Genomic DNA, 25,111 nt, shown 5'->3' with positions numbered 1-25,111 from the left:
AAGTTGGTTAATATTTCTGTTCCCGTTTCATACCTTATCGGTAATTGAAAATGGGTTAAGAAAGTCGTGGCTAGGGAGCTAAAATTGTCGAACGAGGCTCTAGGTAATTCAATATACCATTTTTTCGCTGGACCAGTTAACGTCCTCTGGAAAAGGCGAAGCCTTATCGAATCATCATTCAGGGTGTTTACAGATGAAAATTCATCACGTGATTCGATGGGTCTTCACCTGGATCCATTGAATTTAGGAATGTCAGATGGAAGTTTGTGAGGAATCGCTGGCCACCAAGGGGCGTAAGCAATCGGATCGTTGGTTAACCGGTGTAAATCGGGTAACTCTAAAGTTGCCACGAATGGTAACTGTTGATTCAGGTTAGGTGAAGCATACCCAGGGTACGATGGAATTGCTTGAGCAGAGGGCCTTTGCATACCAGCATAATGTAATTGATGTTGGTATGACTGATACGGTTGGTGGACTTGACCACTGTAAAGTGGTTGGTTTTGACCGTTTTGAATATATGGTTGTCCACTGTTCGCAAAGATCTGCTGCTCAGAACCTTGGTACACTTGTTGGAATTGTGGTTGTTGGTATTGCACCAGCCACGGTTGTGAAGCCATGTTCTGTTGTGCTATACTAATTGTTGGACCAAGGTGTGGGGTAATTGTACCCGTTTGGACCTGTGTCACCCCGCCAGTTGGCGATTGTGGTTGTGACCCAGGGTCAAGGGGCTGTTGCATTACAACCTGAGAAATCTGAGGTTGACATACAATAGGCATCGCTTGAACTTGTGACACTGTTACAATAGCTGGTGTGGTCGGGATGTTCGACATAGGTACACACTGTTGCATAGAATATATAACCCTTGGTTGTTGAGGTAGCATAGGTACCCAACCACTCGATGTGATTCCAGTATAACCTAAATACTGTTGTGAACTCCCGTATGGATACCCTCCCGGAGGGGGTAATGAAAGGGCATACTGCCCCCCATACGGTAGCAATCCGGAACTCAAGGGGATTGTTTGTCCTTGGGGACTCGATTGCCCAAACTGACCTCCAAAAGGATCAATCTGGCGAGTCTCAACATAAGAGTTGCCGGATATTATTCCGGATGAACAAACTGGAACGGACCACACTGTCGAAATAGTCCCTTGGTGGACTCCTTCTAGCGGTTGCAAGCTAGTCGGGATAGATGGTATGCCGGCAAACATTGTCGGAGTGACGGCAGGGGCTTCTGTTGTCGCTGTGTCATTTGACACAGTCCTCGATGTTGATGGTTGTTCAGACATTTTGAGTCTATCCAATAGATTGCCTAACGATTCTACAGGAACTTCCACTTGTGGTGGATTAACTTCTGATGAAGGAAATAGAGTGACCCCGACTCCAAAATGGGTTGGAGTACTTGCTTGCGGATCCTCTACAATTTCCTCTATCACTATCAAACCCAGTGGAAGAGGAAGACTGTCAGGTCCGTAAAATATTTCTGGTGCCGAAGAAGGGGTTGAATCGACAGCGACAGTCGTTTGGGGAGCAAGACTCTCTAAACCAGTTACAAATGGAACTGGTTCAGTAGCACAAGTATTTGCCCCCAGACTAGGATCAGTGTTACTGTCCTTCTGTGGCTGTTGAACTTCTTCTATAGAGGCAGGGTTTCCAGAAATGTTTGGAGTAACCGGAATCTCAGATGTTGTCGGAACACTTGTTCTAACTTTGATAGGAGATTTTGAACCAGTTAAACGAGTTCGCTTTGTCCGTATTGTTTTCGATTCTGGAGACAAAGACAGTTGACTCGTAAGCCTCCGCGAACGACGGGGTTTCAATTGACTTTCTTCCACGATTTCGGATTACTCGATCAACCAAAATACAAAAGGGGAAAGTGTGTTTCCGAATTAAATGATTTTTTTTTTAGACGCTTTTAGACACAACTTGCTTTTTCACTTTTAAAGAGTCAAGAAAAAGCTAAAGATGACTCTAGTCTCCTTCGATGTTTTAACGAGCCCGAAGTGACAAATGCTCGGATGGACTTTTTCTGTTATAGAGTCTGAAAAAGGCCAAAAGGAACTGCTCTGGAGTTCTAGGCAAAGGGTGTGCCAAACTTTTCGCAAAACTGCAAAATACTTTTTAGGGTACGGGCGGTCGATCTTCGTGAATGCTGTGTTCACTGCATTGCGATCAGTAGGGCGGCCGACACGGCTTCCTAAGGATAAAGGATATATGCCTATAGGGGTCTCCCAATATATACGCGATGGTACGTGAGAGCACAATCCGTACTAGCGCTATCGTCCCTCAGGAGGAATCACCCACCTTCCACGAGATCGACAGTCACTAGGCTTAACGACGCCGGAACACGTCTCTAGCCTAGACCTCTATGTTGTGCGTTATGTTAAAAAGCGTTGTTAAGTTCATTCAATTTATTTTAGGTTGATCTTTTTAAAGTTTGCCTTTCAAGGTTCACCACGAGATGTATGATACAAATTCCTAAATGCAGTCTAAAGATGATAAGAAAGCTTTATATCTTTTCAACTTTGAAAATCCTAGCTACTAAGGGAAAAGAAAGACACCATCTTTTCTCAAAGAGCAATCAGCACACTCTAATGCACTTTTCCTAAATCCAACATGCAAACTATCAAATGCAAAATGCACAATGCAGGTGTTTGTTTTCCGCTTTCTTAGTATTGATGCCTACAAAGAAAGCTTTTTGTACAACTTTGAATTTTCTTTTAAACGATCAATACAAACAAGTTCACTTTTTCGAAATCAGAGAGGGTAGAAGAGATTACACTACTTAACGATTTTCGAAATAAAGACTTGATTTGACACTTAAAAGAGACAAATTCAAACCAATAAGCAAAAGTAAATCTATAATCAATCTGCAAACAACCAATGAACTCTCTTCTAAGATCACAATCAATCAGATCTGAATCAAAGGCTACAGGATGACTATTTTACTCATGCAAAGGAAAACTGTAAATGACGCCACAAAAACATAAAAACACTCACAGTCTTTTTGTACAAAAGGAGGCGGAATTCAAGAAAAGAAAAGGAGTTATCAGACTGGTACCTATGCTGGTTAAAGGCTGCAAAAACAGAGATCAAAACAGGGCAACAGAAAGCAGAGAACCCCAGCTGCACAAGGCCAAACTGGTTCAGCGCAACCTCAACACTGTGGGTTTGACATTCAGCGCAGGTAGCCTTCACGGGACCTGCGTTGAAATGCAGACTGCCTTCACAGCAGTTGCGCTGAAGGAGAAACTCTCGTTTCTCCTGGGTTCTGGGTCACAAATTGTTCAAAAATCAACAGTTTCAGGCTAAATCAGAAACACAAGCAAGGTATAATCAAAGGGATGCTTTGAAAGCTCCTAAGATCTATCACAAGGATCATCAAATCATTTGTGAACCCATTGTTCAAATCATAGACAAGTCCTGCAACTGGATCAAAGCAGCAACTTTCTACTTTGCATCCGGGAAAGATGCAGTTCGACTGTTGCTGTAAAGTCTATGATGCAAACAACGATAGAAACACAAATAAAAATGACTAAACAAATCTCCCCAGCGGAGTCACCAATTTGTTGTGGGGAAAAATGCCTATGCAGGACGATCCTATCCACCTAAGGTGTGACAGTGCCTTAGCAACAAACGAGTACAGCTACACTGGTTTATTCCTTTATGAAATGTGAAAGAAGAGAGATCAATAGACTTACCAGTGTCTTCCGTTTGTCCCTCGATCCAATCTCCCTTCTCTTTGGGTGTTCACAACTACTTGCCTTCTTGCTTATCCAGCTACAACTTCCTGCAAGATCACAAGAGAACAACTACTTGCGACAAGAGAACAACTACTTGAAACAAGAGAAGAACACTACACAAAGGCAGATGTTCACATTCATAACTAGTTTAGGATTAGAAATAAACCAAATACACTAATACATTCATACATCAAAATACATCAGCATATAGGAGAAACCAAGATAGCTTTATTGATGAATAACAAGGTTCAGGAAGAGATACAACCCAGAGGGCTCCAATCCAGCATCTCCTTCCCAGCAAAAGGAATTCCTATCTTCAGCCCCTTCAAAGCATTAAGTACCCAATGATTCCAGTCTCAAACCAACAAAAATTCTTTGCAATAACAAAATTCCAGCCTCAGATCTCATGGAGGAGAGATCCATATATAGATGTTTGGAGAGAGGATGAGTCAGCTTGAGATCTGACTAGTGTCCTCTCCCTCTGTCAGTTCTTGAGTCCACTTGGAGGTTCTTGCTTCCACTTGGAGATTTGGAACCTCTTACTCATCACCAGTCGAATTCCCTGAGGCAAGTGTCATTTTGGAAGCTTCCTGGGTTCTGACACCTTGAGGAATGAGTCTGCCACTTGTCCAATCTCGCTCAGCGCAGGTAGCCATTGTTGGAGTTGACATTCACCGCAGGTAGCCAGTGGAGCCATTGAAATTCAGTGCAGATGGTCAGTGGAGCAGTTGACATGATCCTGAATTGACTTGTTTTTTGAGGAGTTTCAAGTGGAGAACTTTTGTGAATTGCTGTGGTTTGTTAGCCTTGTTCCTCTAGGGGTAGGAACAACATGTTTAGGGACTTTGGATCCCTTAGATTATGGACATTTCATGCTCAATGTTGCAAGGCACAAAAATGTCTATAACATTTCTGTAACATGTATTTACTCAAGGACACATAAATAAATAAATAAAAATCACATTAATAATTACCATACGCAAGCCATCACAGAAACTCAGGAGAATTCACTAAATCTTACCATTTACATGATATGAAGGCTAAGGTTTAATGCTAGTTTTTAATTGATTTTTCCAATGCTCTACCGCCCAGAGGTCATTTAATATGTTAGGAGCAGCAGGAGGGGATTTGCTCTTATCCAACTTCTGCATTTATGGCTGATGTACGGTGTCCAGACTCTTCTTTACAGCTGGAGGCTCCTTCTGCCATTGATGTGTCACATCTCGATCCAATGGATGAGCCGTGCCCAGGGAGAATGAGGTAATCGCGTACGTCTCCCGTCGGGCAGTCCACGACATTCGAACAACAAATTTCCTGTGGAGAGGCCCTGCAAGTCGAGGGTTTGTTAAGGTGAGGGTTTCGAATGGCTATACTGCCCACCATGACACGGCTTCTGGCCTTCACTAAATTTGCATATCCTTTCTTTCAGGTCGAGCAAAAGTTTCGTTGGCCCACTAGTCTCTTTCGCACCCTTAGGAGACGTCCCTGTTGCTGTAAGGACTCTACTCCTCCTTCTGCAAAGTATGCATCCATAGTGCAAGCCAAACAATGCTTCGGAGGAGGTTCCTGCATAGGGAAGGATTTTACCATAACCTATTTAGTTCAGTTATCTTGAAAGAGGCCCACAACCACTTACCCTTATCAATTTGCTGACAGAGTTCCTCGAAGTTTTTCTCGCTGCCAGAGCTTCAATTCACAGGTATGTTTTCCCTCAACCCCTCCCTAAATGCTTGTTAGTTGTTTTTGTTCCTTGAATCGGTTTAACCTTCTGCAACCTTCGACTCGGTGCCTTTCGAAGTTCGAAAGGAAATTCACACTCTTGAGACACAAGAATATGGGGAACGCTGGTACCATTCGGATTTAGAAGTTAGAAGTAGTATGCAGGAACTTGGTGTCTTCCGATTCCATGTTGTTTGCAGTAATTATGTATTGCTTTTGAGTCACATTTTCCACCACGATCGGACCTCAATACCTTGATTTATCTATCACTTTGGTTCTCTGTTAAGGCTTTGAATTCTTTGAAATTTGCAAAAGTTTCAGACTTCTATTTCAAGAAGTAAACTCAAGTGTTTCTATTATAGTCATCAATGAAAGTGAGGAAGTAATAAAATTCCACCAATCAACCATATCCTCATAGGTCCACACAAGTCTGTATGCATTAGCTAAAGAGGTTTCTTTGCTCTATATGCAACTTCCTTTAGAAAATTTTCATATTGTTGGTTTTCCACTATGAAACACTCATAAGTACTAGCAGATTCTTTGATGGGAGGTAATCCTCTAACCATCTATTTCTGCAACAACAATCTTAAACCAGAAAAGTGCAAGTGTCCAAACCGAAAGTGCCATAACCAATAATCATTAGAACATGAAACTGTGAAAGAACTGTCTTGATCACTGTAATTCATGACTAGAGGAAAGAGTATGTTCCTCGTCATCTTCACCTTTGCTATCAATTGCTTGCTTGGGAACTTGTCATATATAACACACCCTTATCCTTGAAAGATAACTCTATATCCTTTCTGCGTCAATTGACCAAGACTTATCAAATTATGTTTGAGACTAGGGACATAATATACCTCTGAGATTGTCTTCGACTCCCCCTACTTGGTCGTAATGTTGACCACTCATTTGCCATCTACATCCACAGTGTTGTCAGTCCCTAACTTTACCTCTGTCTTCCCAAATCGATCCAAATTTGCAACCAAATTCTTGTTGCTTATCATGTGGTTACTGCAACTACTATCTAATAACCACATATTATCATAAGCTTCATGCATGGTATGGCAAGCTAGGAACATAGAGTTAGTACTCTTTGTAGTGACATTAGCTCTCTGGTTCCCTTGATCAATTATCCTATTCTTGCAATAACGAGAATAATGACCAAATTTATTGCAATAATAACCTCTCACCTTTGTTTTTTCAACTCTTTGATTGTTGTTAAAACTTCTGTTGGTGCTTCCACTTCCATGTTCATGCTCTTTTCGACCATCTCTCTGACCACCATGCCTTTTGCCTCGTCCTATGCCTCTCGATCTACTTCTTCCTTGACCTCTATCTCTTGAAATAGAAACCTGACTTTTGAAAGCGGTTTTTAAAGTGGAATCCTTATTTTTGTCTACCCTTGACTCATGTCATAAAAGTGATCCAATCAACTCATCAATTGTCAGTGATGTCAAATCCTTGGCTTCTTCTATGACTGCTACCACAACATCAAATTTGGTAGACAAACATATAAGGACATTTTCAACCACTATTTGATCTTTAATTTCCTCACTATAAATTTTTAACTAATTTACGACAGTCATGACCCAATTCATGAAAGAATTGATGTCATTTGTTTCCTTCATCTGCAAAGTTTTAAAATCTCTCCTAGTATTCTACAACTTAACAATATTGACTTTGGTCATACCTTTATAACTTGTCGCCAAGGTATCTCATGCTTCATTTGTTGAAAGCGTGATCATAATTTTCTGGAACACTACTCGGTCCACTCCTCACTCGATAAGCTGCAACGCTTGTGCATTCTTATTTTTGTCTTTCTTCCATAGATCCCTCTCTGCGTTAGTGAGAGCTCGTTCTTATGCTTCGTCCTTAGATTCTGAGAACTCAAACTAGACATAATCCCAAAGATCATGAGCCTACAACGTGGTCGCCATCTTAATGACCCACACGTCATAATCATTTCTGGTGAACGGTGGGAACTAGGGCTAGAAATTTGAGAAAACCATCTTTAAAAAAAAAAAAAAACTTTCGCTTCAAATAATATCTTTTTTACCTTTACAAAGTCTTTTTCAATAACTTTTATAAAAAAACCTTTATAAAGAAAAAATCTATCTCGCTTTTTTAAAGAAAAAATCTCTCCCCTTTTTACCTTTACAAAGTCTTTTTCAATAACTTTTATAAAAAAAACCTTTATAAAGAAAAGATCTCTCGCTTTTATAAAGAAAAAATCTCTCATTTTATAGAAACTATTTTTTTTAATTTTTTAAAATACACCTTTATAAAAGACCTTAAAAAAAATATACTTTCATAAAACACTCTTACAAATGTTTAAAAACCTTTAACAAAAATCCTTTCACCAATACAATAAAAAAAAACTTTACTAAGCCCCTCTCCTTTTACATGACGTCTAAATAAAAAGCCGAGCCTTTTAACTTATTAATGGGTCGCGGTTTTTTTCACATTTCGCTTCTCACAGGATTTGTTGTTTGACCTTAGTCAAAATAACCCACCACCGCACCTTTCGACCGGCAGGATCATCGTTTTTTCCCATATGAAAAAAGCTAGATTGTATTAGTATCATATGAGTCCCAACATAGATATGGATGGGCTGAAATATCAAGCTAATGCTTGGACGTGGGAGGTAGTAAAAATATCCTCTCATACTTTTATACTTGAAAGCTTAGTGGAGAAAAAGGTACCAGAAGATAATATGATTTGTCCATGTAGTAAGCTTGAAACACAAAAAAAATGACCAAACAGTTTGGCCATATCAAGCTAATGCTTGGACTTGGGAGATAGTAAAAATATCCTCTCATACTTTTACACCTGAAAGCCTAGGGGAGAAAAAGGTACCAGAAGATAATATGATTTGTCCATGCAGTAAGTTTGAAACACAAAAAAAATGACCAAACAGTTTGGCCAAAAATAGATAAGTCCTCATTATCTGAGCATCTTCAGTCAGAAAGTGAACCGACAGGACCAGCGTTGCAATGCAAAAGAATCCTCATTCAACGCAGGTTATAACAAAATGGAAGGAGCATTGAGTCCAAAAAAATTTAATTATCTCATGATTTTGCAGTGTATAAATAATTTGACAATTTTGCAAATTAAAAAAGATCGATTTTTTTTCATTTTATTGGCTCTATGTATTTTATGATTTTTTCTTGCTTTTGATACCAATTTGGGGAAAGATAGAGGAGCCAAAACATAAATTTCACACACAAAACACAAGAGTTGGGCTCTTTTATTGATCACACAAAACTTGATTACTACAATGAATTAGTAAAAGATATTTAACCTTTTCCAACTAGCGACTCACCTAAAATAACTTGACATGCAACCACACACTAAATTTGACTATGACTTGACTTGACTCAATACTAAGTTCACTACTCTCTAATTTTAACAAATCCTCATGCGAAAGTAAACTACATGTAGCATATTTTATTTTACATAGTTTCACTTTGTTTATTTCAGCTTACAACTAGAACCAATATCTTAAATGAATAAAGAATGTAAACTACATAAGTTTTTATCTTCCGTGAAACAATGATTTAGTCACTAACCATGACCACCACCAACACAGGGACCAAAAAATAAAATAATAGGTAAAGTGCACTGCACAGAGAGTAATCATTTCTACCAAGAAATCTACCCAACAATGTTCCTTGAACTACATATCACTCTGTAGAGCATACCTATGAGACCGAGCTCGAATTTAGGCCACTTCTCATAGCGTGCATTAAGGGTATTGTATTGTAATCTAAGTTACAGGGTTCAGAGTGTATCAATAGTATTATGCTGAAAAATCATTATATGGACTTTACTTGTAAGTAGAGAGCATGTATCTAGTGAATCAAAATTAAAACAAATTTACCGCCTAATGCCCAACACAAATCTAGCGCGTTTAAAGAATAACGGAACTTTGTTTAATTATTTATTTATAAGGTTATTTAATTTTTTTTAACATAACATTATTTAAATGTTTTGTATAATTATTTAAATTTTATTATTTTTAAAAAATTTATTAGATTTTTAGTTTGGCGAACTTAAACAAAATTTCAACTTTGATAATATACAAACATCTTTCCACATAAAATCATACTAAGCTATAAAATATGCTTCTAAATACAAAAATATTAATACAAATAAATATTTATAAGTTAAATATATGCTGATCTATACTCTTTCGAAATTGGAATGGCATCTTTTCATAATATTTATAGCTTAATCCTATTAAGTGATGCTGAAGATAATGGAGAATATCCTAGAATAGGTAGAGTTGGTTCACGTAGCCTCAATAGGAATTAGTTTCTATTTCTTAGGATGTTGTTCTAACTTCCCTAAAATCATGTATTCTATTCAATGTGTATTGTTGATGAACAATGTAGAGCGTTCTGCAGAGCTAGACTCTCCTAGTTCAGATTCTCTTTCATAGAGCTAACCAGTGGGTTTTATTTCTTAATACAAACATTGCCATTTTTATCATGGTATCAGAGCATTAGAGCTGAAGAACCTGTACGTTGGTTGGTGGGTGGTTCTTTGAACCGAAATCGTCACAAGTTTTGAGTGGATAGCTGCGACGATAGCACTACTACACTTCTCGAAATTTTATTTTCTCGATCGTCGTAGTTTTCCAGTGTACTGCAGCGACTAGTCTAAGAAAATTGGTGTATTTCTACGACGGTTGCGACTAGTCTTAGAAAATTGGTGTATTTCTGCGAAGATCGTGTAAATCAAAGAAATTGCATGAGGGAGCCAAGAACAAGGTTGTAGATGTCAGAGAAGCTGAGTGGGGAAGCCAAGAACAAGGTTGTAGCTGACAACAGGAGGTTGTCTGGAGGCTGAGAAAAAAGCCACGGTGATCTACGCGTGTGTTGCGAGATCAAACAATAGTGGTTTGTCTCTGTCACAGATCTGGGGTAAATTTAACCTTTTTACCTGTCAATTTTTTTTTTTCTAAATCGCCAAGATGAATAACAATATATTTGAAGCATGCATGAATGAGCATAACAAGCTCGATGGTTCCAATTATGCAAATTGGAAGTTTAAGATGCAGACTTTGCTAGAAGCGCAGAGTGCTTGGACGATTGTGAATGGGGATGAGCCGAGGGCTGCGGCTAGATCAACATCGGTCCGAGATTAGGAGAAACGAGAAAGAAGAGAAGGAAAATGTTAAAGATGTTAGTGAAAGATTGTATTTTACCGCACATTAGAGAAGGTAAGTCAGCTAGTGAGATCTAGGGAACTCTGAAGGAATTGTACGAGATCAGAAATTCAAATCGTCTTTTGTTCCTCAAGAGTAAGATCCTGTCCATGAAGATGGAGGAGAATGAAAAAATTTCTTCATTTGTAGCAAAGATCAAGGATCTGAAAAACAAATTATCAGATATTGGTCATACAATGGACGATACAGATATATTGTGACCATTACAATGAAAGGTGTCATTGATGATATCAGATGTTCATCATTGGGATCAGTGCCAGAGAAAAGATCCCGCATTTTGAAGAGCTGATAGGTATACTGATACAGGAAGAAGAGAGGAGATCGACTCTGAAGTCCCATAGTGTCGATATTGCATTGGTGGCGAGGAAGAACTTCTACAAAGGGAAAGGAGGTCCACAACAGCAAAACACAGAAAGTTCACATAAACGGCCAAATCTAACCCAAGGTATGCACCAAAATAAAAACTACTCTAAAACTAAATGTTTTTATTGCGGAAAATTGAGTCATATTGCCAGGGAATGTAGGAAAAAGAAATATCATGAAGTACAGCAAAAGCCAAAGAGACATGCAGGTCATCTCGCAAACAATGATCAGGTGCAGAATTTGAGATTGTTCATGGCAGATCGTGATGAAAATGTTGATGGAGACATTTAATATGTAGATTCAGGAGCGTCAACACACATGACAGGGAACAAGCACTGGTTGGAGGATTTTAATGAGATCAATGAAGGCACACAGATTTACCTAGGTGATGAGAGAAGTCATAAAATCAAAGGATGTGGGAAAGTTTCTATCATTCTACCTGATGGTAATATCAAACAAATTTATAATGTAATGTATGTGCCTGGAATAACAAAGAACTTGATTTCTGTATCAATGATTATAGATCAAGATTTGAAAGTTGAATTTTTAAAATCTAACTATTACATTAAGGATCTGCTAGACGGAATGAAGACAATTTCTATAAGAATCCGAACAGGAGGATTGTACAAGTTGGATGTGAGACATGCATCGGTTCAAGCATTCACAATAGCGAGCCTGAGTACATAAGAGCTTTGGCACTAGAGATTCAGCCACATCAATTACAATGATTTTTTGTTACTACAAAGAAAAGAAATGGTAAGAGATCTTCCTATGCTAAAGCGAGTACATAATGATTGCGATGCTTGTACTTTAGGAAAAATGCATAGAAAAGAATTTCCTGTTAGAGTAGAAAAGAAACAGAGGGATATACTGGAGTTAGTGCACACGGAGCTTTATGGTCCCATGCAGACAAAATCATTAGGAGGTGCAGTGTATTTCTTACTTTTTATTGATGACTGTACGAAGTTTTTTTGGGTGTATTTCTTAAGTAAGAAGAGTCATACATTCGAATACTTTAAGCAGCGTAAAAATATGATTGAAAGACAAATAGGGAAACAGATAAAAATTCTCTATTCTGATCAAGGGGGAGAATATAGGAAAGATGAGTTGATCAGATATTGTAAAGATCATGGAATTTTGTAGCAGTTTACAGTACCCCATACTCCACAGTAGAATGGTGTAACAGAAAGGAAGAACATAACTCTAGTGGAATGTGCGAGAAGTATGCTGAAAGGTAAGAATCTTTCAAATGGTTTTTGGGCTAAAGCAGTGAGTACTGCGGTTTATTTAAAAAATACGAGTCCTATAAGAAGCCTTGAGTTTAAAACTCCTTTTGAAGCTTTGTATGGATATAAGTCTACAGTAAAACATTTAAGAATATTTGGATGTAAAGAATTTTCCCACATACCCAAGGAAGGTAGAAAGAAATTAGATTCAAAAGCCATCAGATGTACTTTTATAGGGTATTGTTCGTCATATAAAGCATACAGATTATTTAATCCCCCTACTCACAAGATCTTTGTTAGTAGAGATGTTAAATTCCATGAGCGGGATAGTGAAGAAACTGATGAGCACTATGATGGATGGGACATTCCATACTTTGAAGAAGAGGATGTAGAGAACAATCAGGATCAACAACAAACAAAGGTAGAGGATGAACAACAGCAGCAACAACAACAACAGTAGAAGCAAGAAGAAATAAGGTTTGAAACCACCACCCCACCACTCAGGAGATCAGGTAGGAAAGCTCAAATCCCTGCAAGATATAGGGAAAATGCATTTATAACTAGTATCATGGATGTTGTTGAACCATCTAGTTATAAAGAAGCAAATGAAATTAATGAATGGAAAATAGCCATGGAACAGGAATATGATTCAATAACCAGAAATAACACTTGGAAATTGGTCGAAGTTCCTAGAGGAAAACAGGCCATAAGTTGCAAAGGTTATATAAACCAAAAATTAATGCAGATGGAACTATAGAAAAACTGAAAACTAGGTTGGTTGCAAAGGGGTATACATAAAAAAAGGGATAGACTATGAAGAAACCTTCGCCCTTGTAGCTAAATTGAACACCATCAAAATGTTAATCAACTTAGCTACTAAGAAACATTGGATGATGCACCAACTAGATGTAAAGTCTGCATTTCTAAATGGGGAACTAATAGAAGAGGTTTATTTAGAGCAATCAGAAGGGTTTGTCCAGAAGGGAAAAGAACATTTAGTATGTAGGTTGAAGAAAGCACTTTATGGACTAAAACAAGCTCCCAGGTCATGGTATGAGAAAATTGATTCATTTTTTCTACAAGCTGGATACAATAGAAGTAAGAACATTTGACCCTAATCTTTACACCATGAAAGATGAACAAGGGCGCATAGTGCTGATTTCATTATATGTAAATGATTTGATAATTACAGGTGATGTTATATATCTAATTGATGAAATCAATCAGTAGATGTCACAAAAGTTTGAGATGAAGCATCTCAGTGAACTCAAATACTGTTTAGGTCTCGAGATCTGGAGAGATTCAGGTCAAACATTTCTGTCTCAATCAAAGCATGTCAAAGACCTGTTAGAAAAGTTTAGAATGGATCAGTGTAAGATAGTACCAATACCATTACAGCAGAACATCAAATTGCAGTGTGAGGATGGCTCAATAGTGGCAGATGCAACACTTTACAGACAGTTGGTTGGGAGTCTGATCTACCTAACCACCACTAGACCTAATTTGGCTTATGCAATCAGCGTGTTAAGCCAATTTCTGTCTAAGCCACTTGAAAACCATTGGAGTGCAAAGAAGAATGTTTTGAGGTATCTACAAGGTACTGTAGATTATGGAATTATTTACATGGACTCTTGTGATGTTAGACTGACAGGATCTGCAGATTCAGATTGGGCAGGAAATGTAGTTGATCACAGATCTATAACAGGTTATGCATTCAGTCTTGGATCCGGGGTGATCACTTGGAGCAGCAAGAAGCTAAACACAGTTTCCTTATCCTCAGCAGAAGCAGAGTATCAAGCCGTGTGTGCAGCAACATGTGAGGCGGTTTGGCTGTGGAGACTTCTCTAGGATGTTGGGGAAGAACAGACAGTCGCAATAACAATCAGATGCAACAATCAAAGTTCAATCAAGCTGGCCAACAATCTGGTGTTTCACAAAAACACGAAACATATTGATACTCAATTCCATTTTCTAAGGGAGAAAGTGCAATCTAAAGAAATTCATCTAGAATATTGTAATACATGTGATAATGTTGCGGACATTTTCACTAAGCCCCTTGGAAAAGTAAAATTTCAAAAGTTTAGGGATATGTTAGGCATATATGTGAACCCATTCTCCATTAAGGGGGACTGTTGAAGATAATGGAGAGTATCCTAGAATAGGTAGAGTTGGTTCATGTAGCCTCAGGATAGGAATTAGTTTCTATTTGGATGTTCTTCTAACTTCCATAAAACCATGTATTCTATTTAACGTGTAATGTTGATGAACAATGTAGAGCTTTCTGTAGAGCCAAACTCTCCTTATTTAGACTCTCTTTTGTAGAGCTGACCAATGGGTTTTATTTCTTAATACAAACATTGTCATTTTTATCAAGTGGATATTAGTGGAATACTAGTGAAATATATAAAATTTTCAAAGGAGTAGGTGTAACATTGAAATATGGGCCAAACCAAAAGATACGGTTTATTTTACAAATAAAATTATTTTTGCCTTATATATGTTTTGTGTCATCTTGATATCAAAGGTCAAACAATTGGTTTGGTGTGATGATAGGGATTTGTGAGCATTGGAATGGCATGTTACTCGTAGCTAATCGTATTAATAAAATAACGGTGGAAGTGAAATACAATCGCCTTAAAAGAGTGACCTAAACAAATATTTCTCAAAGAATAGATGCATCTTAAAAAATTACTATAAACAAGATTTTCTGCGAACACATTGCGAAGAAATATCGTGCTAAGAATGAATGTTTTATTTTATTGTCAATCTTTGACAAGTTAGGCCTAACATACTTATCTTTTAATTTATAATACTTATATTGTCACTTTCTTATTAAAAAATGTTAACAAAACTAAAAATATGGAAAGTTTCTCAAGGTTGGTGGATCATAAATCTAATATCAATTATGAGAAAATAATTTTTTTAATAATAAGTTATGATTTCATGATTTTTTTGTTCACTGAAATTTGAATTTTGAATTTTATGATTTACACAATATTTTATAACAAGGTCATTGTTAATTGAACTATTTTTTATGGGAAAATTTTGATTTTATATTTAAAAAATTAAGGAGAGAGGAAGGGAGAAAGAGAGGAGAGGAGAGAGAGATGGGAAGGAAGAGAGGATGGAATTGAGAATGTAAACTTTACATGAAATGTTTGCTTCTTGAAAGTGTAAACTATTGTAATTGACTACATTCTTATTATTCTAGTTTTCCATCATTCAACATTGTTATTCACTTTGCATTCAAACAAGGTAATAGAAAAAAACTACCATTAAAACTTACTTGGGGTTTAACACTCCATAAGTCATAATGATTATCTTTGGAGAAAGCTATCGTCAATATTAGAGAGCAAGAGAGGCAATGTATGATGTTTGTTACAATAGCTTTCAGAGTTAAAAATTTGAATGTTCAATGATTTCAACCACCCTTTTCATATGACCCATACAAAGATGAGATAATAATGCCCATAGAAAAAAATAGTTTGAGAATAATGACAATTCAAAGACTATTTGTGATTGATTATACTCTTATTATTCACATTTATATCATTCAACACTGTTACATTATCATTTTGCATTCAAAAATTTTAGTTTGTCATCTTTTATTATTCTAGTTATTAAACGTCTCTATCATATCAATAAACAAAGGTAGTTGAAGAAATTTAAAAATAAAATGATCTGACTAATCTTAGACATATTTAGCAAATTTAAAATTATTAGAATAATTAGATGTTCAACAACTTTTTCATAGTTGCAAATAACTGAAACCATCCTAGGTCTATATTAACTCTGGATCTATCAAGCGTCGGGAGGGATCAAACCTCTTGAGGCGCAAACTTCTTTTTTGAGTGCAAAATTTGAGGAAAGGTTTGCACCTTGAGAGATTTGATTAGTTTCAGCACTTGATAGATCCAAAATTAAGATAGATCTAAGATGTTTCTATTTAAAACTAATATTATTTAACATTTGAGTCATATTTTAAATTTACAAAATATTCAAGATTTATTTATATAAAATTTAGATTTACAAGAACATTAAAATTTGATGTTTATATTTTATTTCTCATTTTCTAAATAAATATTTATAAATACTAAAGTTAACACATTAAAATTATTTAATGTAATAGTTATTTTTAAAAATGTAAAATTTTAATATAATTTTGAATAGATATTTATTAATATTTGATTTATTATAATAATATAGTAAAGCTTAATATACTCCCAAGGTTTCATTGGGGGAGCAATAGTATACCAGGTGGGTTCATTAAGGGAGATACATATTGAGAAAAAAATGACATATTATATTGGGGATCTATATGGGGTAAAGGGTTTTTATATTGGTAGGTATAAAAAATTGAGCTCAAAGTTAATGAAAAAAAAATATAAAAGGGTATAAAAAATGTTAATGAAAAAGTGGGGAAAGGGTGTTGGTTTTATATTAGTAGGGGCTTAAATAATGAGACGAGCTCAAAGTTAATGAAAAAATATGAAGGGGTATAAAAAAATGTTAACGAAAAATTGGGAAAAGTGTATTGGGTTCATATTGGTAGAGGGTTAAATAATGAGATTTTTAGAGATATTTTTCAATATATAATAAAATTACAGATATTGTTTAATATATCACAAACACATGTTAGAAGTACATTGAGTGAAAACCCCATAAATATACCATATTATAAATTTATATATTATTAAATATACCGCAAATACGTGTTATATGTTAAAAGTGCATTAAATAAAACCCATGTGATATACTATACAATGAATTTATATATTCCATAAAAAAATCATTTTTTTTCATTTTTATTTGAAATAATACTAATTTAATTTTTATCACTATGATTTTTAATGAATAATATTGTAAAAGTGCATTAAATAAAACCCATGTAATATACTATACAATAAATTTATATATTCTATAAGGAAAAATCAATTTTTCATTTTTATTTGAAATAATACTAATTTAATTATTATCAATTTGATTTTTAATAAATAATATTGTAACTTTCAATTTAATGTTTCTTATAATTTAATATCCACTTTTCCAACATTTGCTTCATCTACACACATGTGCAACATTATTTTAAATTGGTAGGTTAAACCATCATTTACACAATATTTAGTTATTTTAACATCTGCACATTATTGTAAATAGGTTATAGGTTAAGATATTGATAGCCTCCAACGGTCATTACACTTCCAAATTCATATTGTGACAGAGCATAGCAGGGTCAAATTCTCACAGAGACAAGTGAGTCCATCGCTTTGGGATGATTCCTGTACAAAGGTTAGCTTTGTCAGAAAACCAAAACAATAAAATAATACGTTTTAATATACTATGAGACAGATAATCTAATTTGTTTATCAGGTTCAAAACAAGAATGCGAAAAAATACAATTATGTCTAAATTATTAACAGTAATATAAATGAATATTCATGATTTTTTAATTAATTAAATAATTTATTAAAAATTATATATATAATAATGCTTTTTTGGATTAACTATATTATTATTATCTAATGCTATTTGGAATTAATTAATGTGATTCATCTTTGAGATAACGCTGAGGATAAATCAAGTAATTCAAGTGAATATAAACTATATTATAAATAAATAATTTATATATATATATATATAAAACAATAATGTCTTTGGGATTAATCACGTCATTATTATTTGGTTGACTTTTTCAATCAATTAATGTGGTTCATTCTCACTACAAAGATGACGATGAATCAACAAATTCATTGTGAGAACAAAGGTGAAAATAATAATGATGGGAGTTGTTTTAGTGTGATTTTTTGGATTTTCCGATGTCAAAATCTGGTGGAAAAATTTGAGGTGAAACTCTTAGGGCACTTCAATTGCATAAGATTACCCATAAAGCTTGTGATTTCAATAAATTCCTGCCACATTTTAGAAAAATTACACCAGAAAAACCCACCATAAAACTTCCAAAAAATCACACTAAATAATATGATTAATATAAAAAATAATCTTGTTTGAAATATAAATCACAAAAAACTATATTTTAAAACTAATAAATTATTAAACATACACAATTATCCAAATAATCAAATTCTGATAAACATAAACAATGTATAGCCAATGATAATCCAAAATAGTTTAGATTTTCCAAAATAGCTTAGATTTTCTTCTACTTAATGTAGTGTCATAGTTCGTGGTTGTTTACGTACTTATAATTGCAAAACAGAAAACGAATATATTGCGCCACAATAACCAATCTACGATATGAATTACAGATGGTTTTGAAAATATGTTTATATTGCAGATGGTTTTGTGGTCGATATTGAAGCGCCAGCTGCAGAAAAGGTTGGATGATGGACTAATTTGCGATCCAGTAAATCGGTTTCATTGAGCAATCGAATGCTTTCTTTCAACTCACTTACAACTTCATTCATCATGGGTCTTTCATTCGGTTGACTTTTTGTGCACAGCATCGCCAATTCCGCTATTTTCCAGATTGCGCTAATATTGACCTCTTTCACAACCCTTTTATCTAAAATGCCTTCAATATTTCTTTCCCGAATCATCAATCTTCCCTGCACTCTGACACAAGCTCAGAATCCACAACACCATTACAATTCTAATTCTCCAATACCTTCATACCCATAAATACAAAAATAGTTCCATTAACGAAGCTTACCCACGAGACAATATGACTATTTTCACCAGACACATGACACATTTGTATCCACTGGTTCTCTCCCAGATATTAACTCAAAAATCACAACTCCAAAGCTATATACATCACTTTTCTCTGTCAAATTGTGCGTAGTGGCATATCTGTTCAAAGCAACATCCCTATGAATATTGATGAATTCATTTTCTCTTTTGATGTTTGATTCCAGATAAATTGAATGAAACTATAGAGAAGAAAAATTGAATGGGATATGTGTAATACTTAGGATCAAGGTAGCCAAATGTGGCGTAGTGGTATATCTGTTCAAAGCAACAGCCCTATGAATATTGATGAATTCATTTTCTCTTTTGATTTTCGATTCCAGATAAATTGAATGAAACTATAGAGAAGAAAAATTGAATGGGATATGTGTGATCAAGGTAGCCAAATGTGCCTTTCACATCTTTTGAGACATGGGTTGCTTCATTGGAGGGGCCAAACCTAGATAGCCCAAACTCTCATAGTTATCTTCCATCCGTTCACTTAAAAGAATATTAGTAGTTTTGATATCTCTATGAATTATGATAGGTTTGCAGCCATTATGCAAGTATATCAGTCTTGATTATTATCTTTACAGAGACATTGACATTAGTCAACTGATGTACTTAATATACAAAGTCTAAATTCATGGTTTTTTTCAAGAGGGAAAGACACTCACTTTGAGCTACATTCAATGCAATGTCAAGCCTTGTTTTCCAATCAGCTAACTGCTCTAAAGCATTTGGCCCTGTACAGCAAGAAAATCAGAGGGAAAGACACTCACTTTGAGCTACATTCAATGCAATGTCAAGCCTTGTTTTCCAATCAGCTAACTGCTCTAAAGCATTTGGCCCTGTACAGCAAGAAAATCATAGTTAAGAATATATATATATATATATATATATATATATATATATATATATATATAATTAGTAAGACAACATAGATATAGATAAATTGGAATTGCTTTTCCAAATGAAACACAAGACAAGATAGCCCAGGATTTGACCCATACCACGGAGAATTCCCCTCAAGTTTCCCTGGGACATATACTGGAAAATCAATATCTGATTTTCTCCTTCACAAAAATATCCCACGAAGGGCACAAGATTTTTATGGTACACTTTCGAAAGCATAGTAACCTATATTATACCTTTCTTTTCAGTGAGTCGCAGTGCCCTTTGCACATATGTATTTTTAAAACCAATGATTGTTTATTACAACAAAACCATTGTTGTGAAACGCTCATCAATTAAGCAGCCATACATACCTCTGTTGAGAATTGCTTGTCTCCTTGTTTTGATGATTCTGACAGTACTTTGACAGCCAGCTCCAACCCATTTTGCAGACGGCCATAGAATACAGGTGCAAATCCTCCTTTGCTAATTTGCCTTCCAAAGGCACCAATTATTTCCTTGAACTCGCTATAACTAAATTTTCTGCATTGAGGTGATGATAAGTCATGGCCATTTGTGACTTCTTTCAAAGAATTTCTCTCTGCAAGAACAATAGAAGAATGTTGTTGCAAATATTAAAATCACTCACAAAATATGTACATCAATAAAGAATGATCAAAAAATACACAAATCATATATACATACCAACAACCATAGCCCTCCCCCATTTCAATCTTCTACCAAGCAGTGTTGCAGCAGTAATTGACAAAAGAATTATTATTATCCCTCCAGCCACTGAAAAACTGTTGATTATAACACTTTTACTGATACCAGGTTTAGACTTAGTGCACTAATTTGCGTTGCCTTCACAAAGAAGTGGATTGCCCGAAAGCCTATCAAACATAAAACACAATCAGAATATCTTATCTCAAATTTAGAGATCTCTATGATAAAACTATACGAAACTCCAGTAAAATGATCCATGTTGGAGAAGAGAATTAACGTGATCGATAAGTTTTTGTTGTTTCTTAAAATAGTTGGCATTGTACTAGTTAGATTATTGTTCTCCAAATTCATGGATTGCATCTCTCAATATAAGCCCGTGAGTACAAAGGTAGCCTTACCAGAGAAATATAACATCTACCAGAGAGAAATTCTACTCACAGTTCTCTCAAGTTCGTCAAATTAGCCATAAATTCTAGTATTTGTCCAGTTAAATTGTTTTCAGACAAGTCCCTGCACAAATATAATTTTCAAAAAGCATAGTGATTAGACTGCATTGTTGATTTATGTATTGAAATTCGATTCTAACACTAAGCTAGAATTTCCCATCGAATGAATAATCAATATCTATACCATATTTTTATTAAAAAGTTACTTTTAATAATATAGATTATATAATTAATTATAGTTTTTATCTAAGAGATATTTGCCTGGTAAGAAGATGGAATGTGATTTTGTTTTATGTAAATATTTTGTTTCGTTCAAATTATTGAAAAATAAAAATTATTTTATATAATTAATAATTAAATTAAATTAGATGTATAATATTTCTAAATTTACCAAATTTAAAAAATATCAAATTTTTTCATAACCAATTTAATTTTTTTTTTTTTAAATGGAAAATTTTCTTAATTTTTTTTTTTTTTTGTCAGAAATTAAAAAAATCTAAAAAAATTTTGAAGTTTTTTTTTTCTTTTTTAAATGAAATCATATTAAAATGTCCTATTATATGTTCTATGTTATTAGAACAATATTTCATCAAAACAATGAAAAATTAGAAGAGACACTTACATTATAACCAGGGCTGTGAGATGGGTAATACTGGAAGGTATACTTGTAATTCCTTTGCTCGAGAGATTCCTGAGATCGAAATTAATCAAATGAAATGTAGAACAAATTCCTGACATCTAAATAAAAAATATATAACTTGTAAAATTTTAGAAATTGGACCAAGGGACAACCCATAAAAGCTGGGTCTGAATTACTACTCACAAGCTTGTGATTCTAGGGGATACATCGCTGTTACAGCCTAACCAATCTCAAGAAAACTTAGCGGGCAAGCATGGATCACCAGCCGAAGCATATGTGAAATTAATATCCAACTGAATTTCTCTCAAAGCTCGCACTGTAAAATTGAACGACGAGATAATTTCAATAGATCCCTCCATAAGATTTTTGGGTTTTGACATGAAGAAAAATTGAAATGATAAAAGCTTCGGAGAAATCATGGAATGCATACCATATTGAGCGAATGTGCCATTTTGACGCAGATCACTTTGGCGATATACTTTGACGCAGATCACTTGAACGATTTGTTGCCTGTACCCGAAATGTCATTTGTGTTGTTATTCCGTATGGCATGAATACAGATACATTAGAGGACTCTAAATATAGATCGAATTCCCTGATACTAGTATCATTTAAAGCCTGTAATTCAGCAAAGTACATTGAAATATTAAGGTTCCCATCTCGGGTGCTTTTGCGATAAGGGAAAGCATAATTTTGGGGACTTCCATCTCCCGTTTGCATGACTAGAAAGGGTGGCATATCTTTGGCCGCTCCAGTTGATACTTTCTCATTGGTTATGATATTTGGAAGACCTGATGTGTTGGCAGAGGGAGACCAAAGTCGGTCAAAAGGATCATCTGGATATCTGTATATCACAACCAACCTGGTAAACATTAGAATTTCTTTTTAATTTACAATAGAGATAATAGATTAAAATTCTAAATGTGTGTGTTTTGGATGAATAAATAATTCAGTACTAAGAAAAAGTTTATAGTTTAATTTGTGATTTTAGCCATTGAATATATGTAGACTACACATTTCAGAAATATTTCAAAATTTAATGGTTAGGAGAGATGTAAAATGAAAGCTTTTCCGGCGGGTTTTTCCCGTCGAAATCTGGAAGGAATTTATTGGAATCCCAAGTTTGATAGCTAGTTTCTGCACAATGAAAGCGTCCCAGGGGTTTTTTAGGGTGCTCAATCCAAATATGCAGTTAAAAAACCATTTTAACTGCAACCGCCGATTCACGGGAATCTCCAAAAAGTCGCATTATAGACAACTCCTTAAATAAATGGAGGCAAATGGTCTCTTTTTCTCGTCAGATTCTAGAATATTCCAGAAATCTCACGACCAGTAGATTTTGGGACAATTAACTTAAAGATGCCCAATTCCAACACATCTTAACCTATTTTTTGAGCTGAGAGGCTCATTCTACAGTCCTGTATGATGTGTAACTCTATCCCTCTATACAAAGTATCTAAATAATTTCTGTTCATAAAAAATTTGCACTAGAACAAATTGATTTACAGCTAAAGAAATTGGATCCCTCTAGACTCATGTTAGATCAGTGTTTAAAATAGATCTATGCTGGTTTAATAAATTTGACCATAAAAAAAAATAGTAGTCATCTATAGACGTGGGGGTGGTCTGAATCTGGGCAAAAAAATTTCAAAAATTTTTGTAGAGGCATGTTTGGATTTTTTTTTTTTTGGTGGAAATAGATTCAACGCCATAAAAAACTTCTAAGACAATTAAAATCATGAAGTTTGACAACTATTACTTAGATTTACAAAATTCCTTCCCAGATTTTTTCAAAATATAACCAAAATTTCCATAACTTTCAAAACAAAAAAACATAGAAATTAGCAAAAAAAAATGCTTAAAAACAATGAAAATATAAAACAGTTAAACTAAGACTCAAAAATCCATCTTCACCCTATGATCTGTGACCCTCAGGTATAGGTATCAAATTCTTTCAGGTGCCCGTCTTTAACGGGTGAAAGATCTGGAATAGCTAGTCCGAGGTTAAGGTGCATGCTAGTCTGATAATTACCTTATATCTGAACTGTCATTTGGAGCTCCGAAATTTGTATTCTCCAACCTAAACAACGAGTAGTCTTGACTGACAGGCCAATACATGGTCTCCTCTAGTGGCCGAAGTTCCAGAGAAGAGATGATCGGCACTCCACCGTTACTTTGACGGCCCAGGCAGACGCTGCTGCTCTTGAATTTCGCCATGAAAATTAATTCCTTGGCCATCATCCAAACGTCGGCATCTAACATTAGAACGAAAGTGGGGGGCGAAGTCAGACCATCATAGTTTGCGTAGAGAAAGGTTGCACGCAGTAGATATTTGGTTCCGATCTGAAGCGGAGTTATATCATAGCAATTCTTGTTTCTTTCTGGAAATTTTCGAAGGGTGTTCATCTGTATTGATGTTGTTACTCCTGCGACATTTGGAACTATTGATTTCTGTCCAGCATCGATATAGCCATCGTCGGTGATCCATTGTATACCAGCGCTGTCATTGTAACTCTTCGTGCCTCCACAGTCGAGGCTAATGAACCCTGCAACCCTTAGCCACAGAAACAATTTACATGTGTATACAAATGTGTTATAAATTATAATCTGTCTGCTACAGCTTGAAAACGGTTTAGCCTAACCATCCCTTGAATCACCACTCATCCCATGGATACAAGTTACATGATTACATAATTGAACATATTAATTATTATAACTTGAAGAAGCGTTATGAATCTCACCAGTCTGACTAAAACTGGGAGAAGCCAACAATGCCACAGCAATACAAACTTCCAATCTGAAGTGGATCATTGATTTCATCTTCATTTTTTTTTATAATATGGAGATTCTAAAATAAAATTTGTTCACAGAACGGTGCAGAGAATAGAGCCAATCTCTATTATACATAATTAAGAATCTGGTTAAACTTCACAACAATTTCAACAACGACCATAGTGTAAATAAATGGTGACTTATTCCTCAAGAAATTGACCAAAAGTTTTGGTCTTTTGGTTTGCTTTGAATTGAATACCCCGTGAAGATAGCTATTGATAGAAGCATTAGTGGGTGAGATGGCTTGCTGGACGAGAATAGCTATTGGAAGTATTGATTGGTTGGAAAAGAAAAGGAAGGATTGCTCCCGTGACAACGGAGTGGGAGGAAGGAACATGAGGTTGGTGAACCACCACTAAGAACCTCCCAAAAGGCATACTCTTTGGAAGGTCTGGAAGATGCAAGAACTCGCAGACTCTATAGGTCAGCCAAGAATGAGGTTATCCCCCTACCCATATTCCATGAAATGAATCCCTCTCTTCCCTTCTATCTAAGGAAAGGAAAACATAGGCTCTCAAGGAAGTCAAGGAAAGAGAGGGAAAGGCATGAAAGGAATCCCTCTCTTCCCTTCTATCTAAGGAAAGGAAAACATAGGCTCTCAAGGAAGT

The 25,111-nt window shown here is 35.4% G+C and overlaps 1 protein-coding gene across 1 annotated transcript; it reads right to left on the bottom strand.

The window, feature by feature from the left end:
* Window positions 1–22,133: 22,133 nt before the first annotated feature.
* On the bottom strand, window positions 22,134–24,531 carry LOC149240559 (putative LRR receptor-like serine/threonine-protein kinase At1g05700). The gene is made up of 3 exons (XM_089370215.1): window positions 24,413–24,531; window positions 23,704–24,217; window positions 22,134–22,515 (listed from the first exon to the last, which is right to left on the bottom strand). The coding sequence occupies exons 1-3, from the start codon at window positions 24,495–24,497 to the stop codon at window positions 22,134–22,136; spliced, it is 981 nt and encodes a 326-aa protein (XP_089226341.1). The 5' UTR covers window positions 24,498–24,531.
* Between the last annotated feature and the right edge of the window lie 580 nt (window positions 24,532–25,111).

Source organism: Pinus tabuliformis, chromosome 8, assembly GCF_031772625.1.
Source record: "Pinus tabuliformis cultivar Carrire ecotype Pingquan chromosome 8, CPIR1, whole genome shotgun sequence".
NCBI classification, from domain to species: domain Eukaryota; kingdom Viridiplantae; phylum Streptophyta; class Pinopsida; order Pinales; family Pinaceae; genus Pinus; species Pinus tabuliformis.
Note: the sequence above shows the minus strand (reverse complement) of the source record. Positions and strands in the feature narration are given on the sequence as shown.